Source organism: Natator depressus, chromosome 6 (genome assembly GCF_965152275.1).
Source record: "Natator depressus isolate rNatDep1 chromosome 6, rNatDep2.hap1, whole genome shotgun sequence".
NCBI classification, from domain to species: Eukaryota; Metazoa; Chordata; order Testudines; family Cheloniidae; genus Natator; species Natator depressus.
Window position 1 is genome coordinate 61,005,330 of NC_134239.1, and position 15,765 is coordinate 61,021,094.

At 43.0% G+C, this 15,765-nt stretch overlaps 1 protein-coding gene across 4 annotated transcripts in view; it reads left to right on the top strand.

Moving 5' to 3' along the window:
• The window catches only part of FUT8 (fucosyltransferase 8), a 285,280-nt gene that overhangs the window by 194,999 nt on the left and 74,516 nt on the right, over nucleotides 1-15,765 (top strand). For 3 of the 4 annotated variants that reach the window (XM_074957028.1, XM_074957030.1, XM_074957029.1), the window contains 2 exons: nucleotides 6,338-6,453; nucleotides 6,572-6,737. In XM_074957028.1, the coding sequence (XP_074813129.1) occupies nucleotides 6,577-6,737 (161 nt within the window). In that variant the 5' untranslated portion in view covers nucleotides 6,338-6,453; nucleotides 6,572-6,576. The remainder of the gene's footprint in view (nucleotides 1-6,337; nucleotides 6,454-6,571; nucleotides 6,738-15,765) is intronic. The other variant, XM_074957027.1, reaches the window with a different exon arrangement.

Genomic DNA, 15,765 nt, shown 5'->3' on the forward strand with positions numbered 1-15,765 from the left:
TTGAACAGAACTGAGTTCCTAAAGATGCGCACGTCATGAACCTTTCCCAACCATACTACAGTGAAATGCCCCCTGTGATCCACCAACACTTGTAACACCATTGAAAAGTATCCCTTTTGGTTTATGTAGTCTTTGGCAAGGTGCTCTGATGCCAAGATGGGGATGTGTGTGCTATCTATCGCCCCACTGCAATTGGGGAATCCCATTGTGGCAAAACAATCCACTATATCATGCACATTTCCCAGACTCACTACCCTTCATAGCAGAAGTCGATCAGTGGCCCTGCACTCTTGGAGCACAGCAGCTCCCACGGTTGATTTACCCATTCCAAATTGATTCCCCACTGGCCGATAACTGTCTGGCATTGCAAGTTTCCAAATAACGATCACCAGTCGCTTCTCCACTGTCAGTGCAGCTCTCATTTTTGTGTTGCTGAACTGCAGGGCAGGGGAAGCTCTGCACAAAGTTCCTGGAAGGTGGCCTTCTGCATTCGAAAGTTCTGCAGCCACTGCTCGTCTTCCCATACCCGCAAGACAATGCGGTCTCACCAGTCAGTGCTTGTTTCACGGGACCAGAAACAGCGCTTGACAGACTGCAGCTGCTCTGTGACTTTCATCAGCAACTGTGAACTGTTTTTTTCAATGGCTTGCAGCAGGGCTACTTGCAGGACATTGCTATGTTCCATGCGGCGGCCCCTACTTTGGCTCTGGAAATACTGCAGGAGAAGGTGCAAGGTGTTTGAGGTGCTAACAGCAAGAGTGCAAGCTGAGCAGACTCCATGCTTCTGGGGTTATGGCATACGGGCGGCAATTTCAAGACGCGAAAACCACTGGGTTGTTTGCTGTTGATGTGAAGGAGGGAACACAGTGCATCGTGGGATGCCAACGCAATGTTCCTATTCTCTCCTGTGACAACGTTTTGGTCCCATGAGGCATTGTGGCAGGTTGCACTTTGGGATAGCTACCCATGGTGCATTGCTTTGCGCATTGATGCAGGTGCTGCTAGTGAGGATGCACTACATCGAGACAGTGGGTCTAATGTGGCCATGCACAACTGACTTAATTAATTTGGGGGCTCGAGGTTGTATTAGATAAGTTTGACTTAATTTTATAGTGTAGACAAGCCCTCAGTTAGAGGCACATGGTCAGAGAGAGAGAAGTTCTCCAAAGGGAGATTTGCTCGCAGAATTGAGAACCACACACACCAAGGAGGAGGGCTTTGCAATTCCTCAAACCAAGGGGAAAGTTTTTATTTCAAGTTTATTTTGAATTTCATTAAAGTAGAACACCAGCATGGAATTTAATCTTACATCTGTTTGGATTTAAGGGACCCTGAGAGAAGGGAAACTAAGGCATGCAGTGCCACATAGCTCAGCAGGAGGTGCCACAGGGCAGATATGCCCCACAACACTTCCCAAAACTCCTCCGTCCTCAAAGGGTATGTTAAATATATAATAGTGGCCTGGCAGCACCACTATAAACAGAAGTCATGACACAACACTAACTCTAAAGGTAGACCTTTCTAAATCCTCTAAAATCAGCATGCTTAGTTGGATTCCTTTTAAATGTAGTGTGCCTCAGGAGGGTGCAGACTAGGGTTAGTGATTCAAGTTTGGAGCCAAGTAGAGATATAACCCCCCCCCCCCAAGCCATTTTTTCAAAAAGCGTCTAGGTCTGTTTTTTTTTGTTTTGTGCAGAGCTAGAGATCAAACTGTTGATGTGATGCAGGTCAAAATGGTCTTAATCTGTCGAGTTTACCCAGGATAGCGCACTGTACCCACTAAATCTTTGAGGAACCCAAACTGAGAATGGTATTTAAGAAAATGTACATTTTTACAGTGTGCATGTGCCAATAGAGAAAAACAGCTAGAAGGATTTCCATTCCTTCTATTTTATATGCTTTAAAGCTTGACTCTTGTAAGTGATCTAAAATCCAAATGGTTACTTGGCTTGGTTTGAAATTTGGTGTGCCTCATGGGAGTTTGGGGTAGCATTAGTGATCCAAATTTGGGATCATTTGACTAAGGAGTTCCTCAGTTACAGAACCCCAAAAACCTTTGTTCCTGCTGCCTTGTACTGTTAAACTTTGAGATACAGGTGACTGGATGAATCACAGACCTCTTTGAGAACTGGCTCTTCAATTAACATAATTTAAGGATAAATTAATCACAAGCCCCCACCTAAAACAAAAGTAGTTTTGTACTGAGTGGCTGGAACCTGCTGCAATTTGAGTCATGGGTGACAAATTTATTTTGGGGAGAACATAATCCAAGTCTTTGGGGGGAAAATTAGATGTGAATACTTCCTGAGCAGGGAGGAGTTTTCATGGATGGAGGAGTGAGGGTATAAGGGGAAAGGAATTTGAGGCTGCAGTGAGGGGACGGGGGTCATGGGGAAGAGGTGGTAGGTGAGGGGAGAGAGGTTGAAGGCTCAGGTGAGGGAGGTGTGGGAGCTCGGGGGTAGAGGGCTGGGACACTGGGAAGGAGGACATGGGGTGATTGGCAGTGGGACGGGAGGAGATTAGGGGAAGGGGCACATTTCAGCCCCACAACTTCCTTCGTGTGTGTGCATGCCCAAGTCTTGGGGGGGCTCTTGCCCCTTTTGGAGGTCTGAACCCACTCGGTGCTCCCCTCATATAAGCTGGCATATGGGAAGCTGTGGCACTCTGCGGGTGTCTGAACACTTCTTGCTGCTGTATGTTCTAGGATCTGGGGGCTCATGCCTATCAATAGGAGTTGACTCCCCCACACCCCGTTATTGTGAGCTGGGCTTTTGGGGGGGGTGTTGCCCTTTTGGGAGGGTCTGAGGCCCCCCACCTGCCCCCCATGTGAGCCGAGATCTGGGAAAGTCCTACCCCTTTGAGTGGGGAATTAAGATCAGGCATACTTTATGTATATCACAAGCTGTAAAGCACTCACGAGGGGGATGACAACACCCACTGAGGTAAATGGAGCAATTCACATGTCCCAACTGTTGTTTCAGGTTATATTCATCTCCATGAGGTGTTCTCATCTGAGAACATCACATTGAGATGAATGGGCCACTTCACACCTTTGAGAGATTCCAATGCTGCAGATGGATGCGTAGAGGAGTGCTTTCCCTCTCTTTCCTGTTTAAAGGATGGTGCTTATAAAAGCTCTAAAATATGCATGCTTGCACAGATTTTATTGAAATTTGCTTTACATCACTGGAGTGGTGGGTAGAGTTAGTGACCCAAATTTAGACTCATTTAAGTGAGGGGTTCTGGAGATATAAGACCTGAAAAAATAGCCATTGCCCAAAAAGTTTCTAGATGGCTTTTTTTTTTTTTTTTGGCAGAGCTAGAGATCAGACTATTGCTATGATATTGGTCAAAATGATCCCAGTTGGTCAGTTTTTACCCAAGGTAATACATGGCAGCCGCTGAATCTTTGGGGGACCCAAACTGTGAATGTCATTTAAGAACACGTTCACTTCTTTGCTTGCGTAGATGTGCAGTTTGGAAGGATTACAGTCCACAGGTCCCAGTAAAGAAAGAAAATAGCGGGAGGGTTCCTATACAGCCACTGTATGCTTAACTGGACAGTTGACGGGAATGTGCCGATGCTATTGCCCTGGGTGAATACCCTGCCATTTCTACGCCGAACCTTGGTACCTGTGTACAATAAAGAAAGATTTAATAACTAATATTTCTGTTATTCCAACAGCATCTTGAGAAGTTTTTGGAAGGGTTTTTTGTACTAAAGAAATATTTGACTGTGTTTTATGAATTTCAGAGCAAGAGCTCTGCGTAGCCTTTTTCTGGAACATTGGTGTTGCTATATATTGCTTTATCCAGTATAATGAATGCATACTTTTGATGATGGCTTGTCTACAGCTAATTTATTTCTTAATTAAAGTTTAGATCCAATATTTTGTTGAAATCACCCGCTAAGATTATAGATTCAGTATTCATACTGATTTGGCCCTTCTTGATTTTATGCCAACCATCGATCCATTAGAGGTAACTGTGGAGTTAGTTGATGTTTGCACTGAAGAAGATATATTTTGGTGTTCTGTATGCTGTCAGCCTTCCTATTGTGAGACTGTGACAATTTGGGGTTCAACCCAGACCAGTAAGGAGTTGTCATCACCTGCCCTGTAATCCTAGCTTTGCTGCTGTGGCTAACAGCCCAGATACCAATATCCAGCAGGCAAGCATACAGTTCCCTGACTGTCTGTGTACTGTGCAGCTCTGGTTCAGCACTCTGACCCCAACAACCTGCCCCACCCTGGTCTCCACCTGCCTTGGTTACTACTTGCAAAGTGACCCCACTCCTACTCCAGAATTTCCCCAAAACTGGTTGACCTGAAGTGTCCAGCCCTGTCCTGGAACACTCAGACAAGTACTAAGGTTTGTTGCACCTTTGAAGAGACAAAAGCACTGTTTATTACTTCAGCTAGAGTTAACGATCCTTTCAATTAAAACAGAGTACTGGTTTGGTTTACATTAAAAATAAATTAAGTTCATTAACAAAAAGAGAGGTTTTTAAGTGAGTTGAAGTACAAGGGATAAAGACCAAAATGGTTACAAGCAAATAAAATTAAAATATGCTTTCTAGTGACTAAGGCTTAAAAAGCTACAGTCTTGGTTAAATATAGATTCCTTACCAGTCTTTCTTCTTTCCAGCCATGGCTGATTTCTCTGAGTCAGGTCCTTCCACAGAAGTATGAGGTCCTGGTTTCCCTTGTCTTCCTAGGTGAAAGACGCCTATATGGCTCTATGGATCCGCTTATATCTCTGAGTTCATTAATCCTGCTTCAAGAAGCAGGATGACTTCATGCTGTTCTTCCCTGCCTGTGTGTTTCCCACCCCTCTGCTGATTTGTATGTAAATAGGGCTTCTATTCTATTGATTCCACAATGCTGCCTTTGGGGCTGGGGAAAAATCTGTTTCTCCCTGTGTTTGGTCACAGACTTCAAAGCATAATATTAGTGAGTATCCATAATTCGTCACAAAGTGTTAATGCATACACTTCACAATGATATTCATCACCAGTGTGTTACAGGCTTTCATAAAATACATTACTTGATACACTTTTATAATACAGTAGTATTGTATGCAATCAGTTGATTCAGTTGCTTATCATTTGAGGTTCAGGCCCCTGCAAGAGGCTATCTCCCTCACTCGGTAGGTTCATGGCTTTGTTTACTTTTTATGTAACTGTATCTTCATTGTCTCTGCCTGATGACCAGGCTGGTCAGACAAACAAATGCATATTCCTTTGTCTAAGGCAGGCTGGGCTTATGCATTGTTTTCCAAACATATTTTAAGAACGTAATTCTTAAAACTCTTTGAACCTACTCCATATGTATATCATGCAAGAATATTAATGATGATTAGTGAGTCATTAGTTTTCCAAGGATATATTAGATGTCACCTTTTGGGTATATATCATGACAACAGTGTGTTAAGTGTAGTGATTATGTCAGGCCTGACAGGAGTTGCTGTCACAAAGTGGTGAACCACCATGGGCCTCTGTGTCACAGAGACTGAGAAAAATCTCAGGGGACTAGAAGTTTGACTCCTGAGGGTAGTTCTACATTGGACAGTGCTATCAAAGCTCAAGACTTGCTGTCTTACACCACTGTCTTCAGACTACCAATACCATTTCCTCCATATTCCAGCAAGTGCCTTTTTGCCCATGATTGGCGATGTAGCTCTTGTTGTCTTGACTTATCACTTCAGTTCTACATTATTATTCTGTACCCATCTCCTGAATGAAGGCAGGGAAGAGGAAGTTTTAAGAGCCACTGTAAAGATAGTTGAGGACAAAAGATTGCTATAAAGATAACATCTTAACAGGCCAGACAGTGGGTGTTGGCTGCAGAGTATACTTTCCCAGAATAATCTGAAACTGTAGTTGCTGAAGAAAGACAGATCATCAGAAATAAATGTTTTATCTCGGAAGAGCATGCCCTAACCTCAAGTCATTGAGTTCATAAGAAGGGATTACATTTTGTTTGTCCTCCCCCCATTGTCTCCCAAGACTAACCTAATAGCCACCTCTAAAGTTTGTTCTTGATACAGGTATCTGCCCAGAAACCACCACTTGTTACCTTAGCTGCTGAGATCTTGAGTTATCCTAATACAGTTGTGATAATTAGAGTATCTTGTGTTACACTGACATTTTCCTTTTAGTTAATCTTGTTTGTGTAAATTATTGCTGAACCAGGAAGAAGTTTCTGTTGGAGTTTTGTTGGTTCTATATGTGTTATAATACCGGAAGTGTTATCACTAACTAGTTTTAGTGAAGTAAGCAAATATTACATAATTTATAAACCTAATTATTGCTTTAATTTTCTTCCCTGTGCTCTAGGATACCGGATGGTCCCATTGATCAGGGGCCAGCTGCAGGAAGGGTACATGCTTTAGAAGAGCAGCTTTTAAAGGCCAAAGAGCAGATAGAAAACTATAAGAAACGAACTGGAGATGGTTGGTAGAGAGATGTTTTCTTTTTGTTCTTAAACTCTTATATACCATATCACAAATTTTTCAATTTCATCATGTACCACTTCACTGGAAATACTGATATGTTTATGCTTTTTAATAGCAGGCATGGGGAAAGACCATGAAATATTGAGAAGAAGGATTGAAAATGGAGCCAAGGAACTTTGGTTTTTTCTTCAGAGTGAATTGAAGAAGTTGAAAAATTTGGAGGGAAGTGAACTCCAAAGACATGTTGATGCATTTCTATCTGATCTGGGTCACCAGGAAAGGTACTAGTGCTGGTTGCTAGTACATTTTTATTTTTGTAAAGACTAGAAACTGATTAAGGTACTGGGACATTAGATTCCTTGCAAAGGGGGAATTGCTATTGTCTGGATTAGAATATCATGACTGGGACATTAGCAGCAAATTATACCTGTATGTTAGGGGTCATTGAGTAAACCTTCTGTGTTGTCCATTAAGTCTTAAACATAAGATGGAAACTCTGCTTTGATATTTTTATATATATTTTTAATCTATCAGTGAGAAACCTATCATAGTTTATTATGGCTTTCTACTCATAGTTACTTTTCTCTCTCTTTCTTTCTATGACAACTAACAAAACACAAAAAACATTTAATTTTAGGTACCTTTTTTCAATATTTTAGAATGAAATGAATGATATTGTTCATCAGCATACAGTAAACTGGAATTACATTAAGACGAGAAGATGTCCTGGTAATTTCAGGACTTATAGCCATTTAAGAAAAAGCAATGTCTTCTTCTAATTAAAGGTTAACAGAACATTTAAGATAAAAATGTACCTTTCCTTTAATTGCATTGCCATCATAGTGTTGTACAGAAAAACCTGAATTGTGTTTGCAGTTGAAGCTGATCCTACGCCTTTCCCATTACTAAAAGTTTCTTTCATCTGAAATTTCTTTCATGTGAAATGAAAACATTTTAGTGCTAGTGTGTTCATGCAGAACAAAATGAATCCAAGAATCATTATAAATACAGTGAAAACTGTCCTTAGGCCTATTATATTTAAAAGCTTACGTTCCCAGTAGGATTTTGGTCGCAATTACTGTCTCATTAGTGAACAATAAAAGAAAAATTGTTTTGTTAACACAACTTACCACTGTGAACCCCTACCCCCCCTTTCTTTAAACTAAACTAAGAGATCCTCACACATTAACATCAATAGCAGTGTTAAAAGCAGTTCTGAAAAATTATCTGGTTTTACAGGAGTACCTAGTAAGGATCTTCTTTTCTTTGAAATTCATTTTAGTATCATGATTATGCTGAATTTTTCAAATAAAAATAGTATAAATTTAAAGTATTGGGAGAGCGGAAAGAGACATGGTCTACTAATTCTTTAATCCTTCAGACCCAGCATGTTTATAGATACATATAGTTTAAGTCAAGGGACCATTAGATCAACTAGTCTTACCTTCTGTGTCTTGTGGGACATTAAATTTTGCCAAATTATCCCCGCATTGAGCCCATTAAATTGTGTTTGACTAAAGCATAACCTGTGTTTGGCTAAAAGGCATCCAGTCTTATACTGAAGACTTCAAGAAATGAAGAATCCACCCCTTCCCTTGCTTGTTTGTTCAAATGGTTAATCTCTCCCTCATTTTAAAAACAATTGTGCCTTATTTCTAATTTATATTTGTCTGGCTTCAGTTTCCGGCCATTGGGTCTTGTTAGGCCTTTTTCTGACAAATTAAAAAGTCCTTCATAACCAGAATTTTCTTCCTGTGAAGGTACTTATATGCTAATCAAGTCACCTCTCAACCTTCTTTTTCCTAAATTAAGCAGATTGAGCTCTTTAGGTCTCTCACTTTAAAGCATTTGCTCCAGCCCTCAAATAATTTTGTAGTTCTTTTCTGCACCCACGCTGGACGATACAGTATTCCAGTAACAGTCTCACCAATGCAGTATATAGAGGTAGATCTCTATTCCTACTCACTACTTCTCTGTTTATACATTCCAAGGACCACATTATGCCTTTTTGCCACAGCATCACACGGGGAGCTCATGCTGAGTTGCTCATCTGCTATGACTCCAAGATGCTTTTCAACTCACTGCTTTCCAGGATGCAGTTCCCCCTATTCTTCTTGTATGGCCTGTATTCCTTCTTCCTAGATGTATAACTTTGAATTTAGCTATACTGAAGTGTGTTTTGTGTGTATGGGCTCAGTTTACCAGCAGTCCAGATTGTTCTGTGTGACTGCCAGGTCCTCATTGTTATTTACCCCTCAACCAGTCTGTGTCATCTGCAAATTTTGTCAGCAGTGACTTTATAGTTATTTCCAGATCTTTAGTAAAATCTGATCTGATAAAATCCAGATCTTTAATAAAAAGGTTGAATAACGTTGGGACTAGTACCAACCCTGCAGAACCCCACTAGAAAACCCCCAATTAATGATGATTCCCCATTAATAACTACTTTGTGATATCTGTCAGTTGGCCTGCCCTTAAACAATTAAACGTGTGCTTTATTGAGGTTGTTTAGCACTAACTTTTTAATAGCACGTTGTGTGCTGCTAAGGAAAATGCCTTACACATGTTTAAGTGTATTACATTTGTGCAGTGTAAGCATCCACATGAACTAGCTTCATGAGTAATTACCCAGGGGTCTAGGTGGGTATAGCCCACACTGAAGTTTGCCCTGCTGCAGCTTCACTGTTCCATGAACCAAGTTAGCATGATTAAAGGTAACTGCAGTCATGCCCTGTGATTGTAAATTATACAGATTAGAAAGACTACCCACATTTTTATTGAGCATTTCTGGTAAAATTATAGACACCAACAGAGAAGCTTGAGTTTCCAGAACCTTAATAAAAATTGTAACAGCTTGGCATATCTATTTCAATACATACTGGTGTTCAACACTTGCACACATTTTCTTGTTTTTTCCATGTCACTAGTTTATTTAGCAGTTTCTCATGTTTCTATTACAAATGCCATTTGAAGGAGGATGGTCTCTGGCTTCAAGTCACAATCTTGTGGCATAACAATGTTCAACGCAGATGACCATATGCAGCATGTACTGTGCCTGGAAGCCTCCTATGACATCCATGGATTTGAAATTTGTCTGATGATGTCATCCAGTACACTCAAGAAACATGGGGAATTCCCCTAAGTTGTTGTTTAGGCTCTCCAAGGAGACTCCCAGATGTCTGATACAAGGTTGCCTCATGGTGAGTTGAAGGAGAAATCCTCAAATCCAAGGCTAATTCTTCTGAACATTGCTGGGAATCTGTACAGGTGATGACCACAGAAGTGCTGATTCAGAACATTCCATTGGAGGTGCAGCAGGGCAGCCAGGCCTCCAAAGTGCCCATCCAATTACCCCAACATGCAGAGCACTGATGGGGAGGTTTCCTCTCAGGGGTCACCACTAAAATCAGTGGTGCTAGGCTCTGCATTTTCTGATGTGGTCAAGCTTTTGTAAAAGACACCCAGACAGAAAGCAAGGAATTCCAGGCAATTCATAGAATCATAGAAGATTAGGGTTAGACAAGACCTCAGGAGGTCATCTAGTCCAACCCTCTGCTCAGAGCAGGACCAACCCCAACTAAATCATCCCAGCCAGGGCTTTGTCAAGCCAGGCCTTAAAAACCTCTAAGGATGGAGATTCTACCACCTCCCTATGTAACCCATTCCAGTGCTTCACCACTCTCCTAGTGAAATAGTATTTCCTAATATCCAACCTAGACCTCCCCCACTGCAACTTGAGACCATTGCTCCTTGTTCTGTCATCTGCCACCACTGAGAACAGCTTAGCTCCATCCTCTTTGGAACCCCACTCCTGGTAGTTGAAGGCTGCTATCAAATCCCCCCTTACTCTTCTCTTCTACAGACTAAATAAAACCCAGTTCCCTCAGCCTCTCCTCATAAGTCATGTGCCCCAGCCCCCTAATCATTTTCATTGACCTCCGCAGGACTCTCTCCAATTCATCCACATCCTTTCTGTAGTGGGCGGCCAAAAACTGGACGCAATAGTCCAGATGTGGCTTCACCAGTGCTGAATAGAGGGGAATAATCACTTCCCTCGATCTGCTGGTATGCTCCTACTAATGAAGGCCAATATGCCTTTAGCCTTACTGGCAACGAGGGCACACTGTTGACTCATATCCAGCTTCTTGTCCACTGTAATCCCCAGGTCCTTTTCTGCAGAACTGCCTCTTAGCTAGTCGGTCCCCAGCCTGTAGCAGTGAATGGGATTCTTCGTCCTAAGTACAGGACTCTGCACTTGTTGAACCTCATGAGATTTTTTTTGGCCCAATCCTCCAATTTGTCTAGGTCCCTCTGAACCCTATCCCTACCGTCCAGCGTATCTACCTCTCCCCCCAGTTTAGTGTCATCTGCGAACTTGCTGATCTATCCCATCATCTAGATCATTAATGAAGATGTTGAACAAAACTGGTCCCAGGACAGACCCCTGGGGCACTCCACTTGCTACCGGCTGCCAACTAGACATTGAGCCATTGATCACTACGCGTTGAGCCTGACAATCTAGCCAGCTTTCTATCCACCTTATAGTCCATTCATCCAATCCATACTTCTTTAACTTGCTGGCAAGAATACTGTGGGAGACTGTAGCAAAAGCTTTGCTAAAGTCAAGATACATCACGTCCTCCGCTTTCCCCAAATCCACAAAGCCAGTTATCTCATCATAGAAGGCAATTAGGTTGGTCAGGCATGACTTGCCCTTGGTGAATCCATGTTGACTGTTCCTGATCCCCTTCCTCTCCTCCAAGTGCTTCAAAAGGGATTCCTTGAAGACCTGCTCCATGATTTTTCCAGGGACTGAGGTGAGGCTGACCGGTCTGTAGTTCCTTCTTCCCTTTTTTAAAGATGGCATTATATTTGCCTTTTTCTAATCATCTGGGACCTCTCCTGATCACCACGAGTTTTCAAAGGTGATTGCAGACCCCTGGCCATTATATCAGCCAACTCCCTCAGCACCCTCGGATGCATTAGATCCGGACCCATGGACTTGTGCATGTCCAGCTTTTCTAAATAGTCCTTAACCTGTTCTTTCACCACTGAGGGCTGCTCACCTCCTCCCCATACTGTGCTGTCCAGTGCAGCAGTCTGGGAGCTGACCTTGTTAGCGAAGATATAGGCAAAAAAAGCATTGAGTACTTCAGCTTTTTCCACATCGTCTGTCACTAGGTTGCCTCCACCATTCAGTAAGGGTCCCACACTTTCCCTGACCACCTTCTTGTTGCTAACATACCTGTAGAAACCCTTCTTGTTACCCTTTACAACACTTGCTAGCTGCAACTCCAGTTGTGCTTTAGCCTTCCTGATTACACCCCTGCATGCTCGAGCAATATTTTTATACTCCTCCCTAGTCATCTGACCAAGTTTCCACTTCTTGTAAGCTTCCTTTTTGTGTTTAAGCTCACTGAAGATTTCTCTGTTAAGCCAAGCTGGTCGCCTGCCATATTTGCTATTCTTTCTGCACATCGGGATGGTTTGTTCCTGCACCTTCAATAAGGCTTCTATAAAATACAGTCAGCTTTCCTGGACTCCTTTCCTCCTCAAATTAGCCTCCCAGGGGATCCTGCCCAACAGTTCCCTGAGGGAGTCAGTCTGCTTTTCTGAAGTCCAGGGTCCATAGTCTGCTGCTCTCCTCCTTTCTTCCTTTTGCCAGGATCCTGAGCTCGACCATCTCATGGTCACTGCTGCCCAGGTTACCACCCACTTCTACTTCCCCTACCAATTCTTCCCTGTTTGTGAGCAGCAGGTCAAGAGGAGCACGGCCCCTAGTTGGTTCCTTCAGCACTTGTACCAGGAAGTTGTCCCCAACAGTCTCTAAAAGCTTCCTGGATTTTCTGTGCACTGCTGTATTGCTCTCCAAGCAGATGTCAGGGTGATTGAAGTCCCCTATGAGAACCAGGGCCTGTGATCAGGAAACATCTGTTAGTTGTCTGAAGAGAACCTCATCTACCTCATCTTCCTGGTCTAGTGGTCTATAGCAGATGCCCACCATGACATCACCTTTGTTGCTCTAGTCTCTAAACTTAACCCAAAGACTCTCAACAGGCTTTTCTCCAGTTTCATACTGGAGCTCTGAGCAGTCATACTGCTCCCTTACATACAGTGCAACTCCTCCACATTTTCTCCCCCGCCTGTCCTTCCTGAACAGTTTATATCCATCCATGACAGTACTCCAGTCATGTGAGTTACCCCACCGAGTCTCTGTTATTCCAATCACATCATAGTTCCTTGACTGTGCCAGGACACAATGAGTCCTACGTTAGGCCTGTCTTTTAGATGCAAATAAGCAGGGGGATGCCCAGGGATCTGGTCTCTTGTGTTCCTCTGTGAAGCAGCCACAAAGATGCTTTGGGGATGGCTTTGTGCTCCAGATTGATGGTAGTGAGAGCTTTCTGCTCGTTGGGGTGCTGTTTTCACTAAGCCAGACCCCCTAGCCCTAGATGAAGGAAACATGTCATGACTCCATCATTTTTGCAGAGAAGCTTATATTTTAGGGAGTCCAAAGCTTACTAACCCCTGTACAGTGACTGGACTTTATCAGCACCAACCTGATGCAGTACAAGCGAGAGCACTCCTCTCACTACCCATGTTCATCACCCTGGGACACACGTCTCCCTAATATGCTGGGGAGCTCACCTACACAACAACAAGGTTCAGGACAAATGGTCTTCCACAGAAATGACCTTCAATATCACTCTTTTGGGGCTAGGAGCTGTCAGGAGTGCCTGTGATCAAACTCTGACTTTCATCAAAAACAACACACAAAGGTTATGATGGACTTAATGTGACCTGTATGTTTTGTATAAACTGCCAAGGAGCTGCCAGATCTCCCTCCCTCTGCAAGACAGCATTCAAACTTTGGAATTGATGCACCCATCACAATGAGCTCATCTCAGCTGTCTGTCTACAAGAGATACAGAATGGGATAACCAACTGTCTCAGCTGGAATTTTCTCACGACAATGAGTGTATACTGAATTCACAGGTGCTTCAAGATATAGCCACCCTTTGAGGAAACATTCACTGGCAGTTGCCCTCATCTTCCCAGCGGACAGGGCCCACTTTGTATGTCTTTTCCCAATTTCCTACCCTATCCAAGATTCTGTTGAAAATTCAACGAAACAAAGCGAGAGTTATTGTGATTGCCCCTCTTGACTATGACAGGTCTGGCTCCCTTACCTGACGCAGATGGCAATATGCCCTCCTATTCCTCTGACATCAGCCCATTCCTCACCCACTCTCTCAGAACAGTGGGCTGACCCTTCACCCCAACCCATGTGTCCTCTGCCTCTAGGCTTGGATCTTTTTGTTCCAAGGCTTAGAAGCAGAATGCTCTGACAAGCTGAAACACATGTTGCAGCACAACCACAAGTTGACCACTCCACGTACCTATCTACAAAATGTAAATGATTCCAAGTTTGTACAATTTCAAACGGACAGACCCAACCTCATCTTTACTCCCTCTGATTTTGCACTACATTTTAAACTTCCACTCAGCTCCCTTAAGGTACATCTCTTGGCGAAAATGGCTTCCCACTTGGAGTTTGCTCAACCACTAATGTGTAGACTCTTTAAGGGCATTGGGACTCTCTTCCCCCATGTGACACCACCCGCTCCAGCCTGGGACTTTAATCCAGTTCTCAGGGCTTGGACTAGACCTCCCTCTGAATCCAGGGCAACTTGTTCTCTCTTACACCTGTCCACGATGACAGCATTTCTAATTGCCATCACCTCAGCGAGGCACATAGGAGAAATAGCGGCCCTGATGGCACACCCATCATTCACGGCCTTTGTCTTTTAAAAAAAACAAACAAACAAAAAAAACCCTCTAAGGCCGTATCCCAAGTTTCTCCCTACTTTTTCTGCACTTTCCATATGAATCAACAGATCCATCTCCTTGTTTTTTCCCAAAACCACATTGTGACAACTGGGAGACAATTGTGCATATGCTAGATATTAGAAGGACATTAGCATTCTACTTGGACAGGACTAAGGACTTCAGGAAATCCCCTAAACTCTTCCTTTCATCCACAGAAAGATCCAAAAGCTCTGTGATATCTCCTCAAAGACTATCCAAATGGGTCTCTAGTTGCATTAATCACTTAGCAAGGGCGCGACTTGCTTCCGTCCATACGCACTCCATGAGATCAGTTCCTACCTCAATCACATTTCATAGGGATACCCTTATCTCCCCAATCTATAGAGCAATGATTGGAGCCTCTGTCCATACTTTCACAGAACATTATGTGATCATTGAAGATTTGGCCGCTGACACAATCTTCAACTCCACAGTACTCTCTGTAGTAAAAGACTCTGCTCCGAAGTCCCAGTCTCCAGTGATGGGTACTGCTCTGGAGTCACCTAAAGTGGAGCACCAATAGGGACATTACTCGAAGAAGAAGAGGAAGTTACTCACCTTGTGCAGTAATGATGGTTCTTGGAGATGTGTCCCCCTATGGGTGCTCCACAACCCGCCCTCCTCCCCTCTACTTCGGAGTTCTCTATAGGGCTCTGTGGTAAAGAAGGAAGTGAGGGGGGTTCGCCCGTGCAGTGCTAAATAGCCTCGAGGCAGACCACAAGGGAGGGAGAGCACATGCACGGGCTCAACGGGACACTGTTACCAAAAATCTCCGATTAGAGGTGCAGGGGCACACAGACACCTAAAGTGGAGCACCCATAGGGACACACATCTCGAAGAACCATCGTTACTGCACGAGGTGAGTAACTTCCTCTTTCAGTCCAACTGGTAAAAATTAGCTAAATCTTAGAATGATTAATGAGACCATGTGCTGTGTCTGTAATTTTCTAGCAGTTAATTTGAAAGTAATAGGGACAGAAGCTGCTTAAAAATCTTGTCTCTCTGTTTTCCGTTAGTTTTGTCCTAAAAAGAAACAGGATTTGACTGAACCCAAAAGTGACCACCTTAAACTGGCATTTTCTTTCTCCCAACAAGGACCATCTTGAATGCCAGTAAGAGACTGTCAGGCAGGAGATTTTCCCATAAAAAGACTTTTCAAATGCTTTAATTGTTTCTTCTTTTTTTGTATATTTAATAAAGGGTTAAGGGTTTTTTTTAAAAAAATCGAGGTTGTTACAATGGGAGTAAGCCAAAAATAAATTAATGCAAAACCTTAAACCACTGTTAACTGTTCAGTATTGTAACAGTAAACAAGGATTTTAGAATACCTTAATTTCTGTTGGGTCCCAGATTCCTATTCCCCAGCAATACAACAGCATCCTTCATGCCAGTGGCACCTGTGCAGACCTTGAAGGATTTTTCTGCTATCTCAGTGCTCTA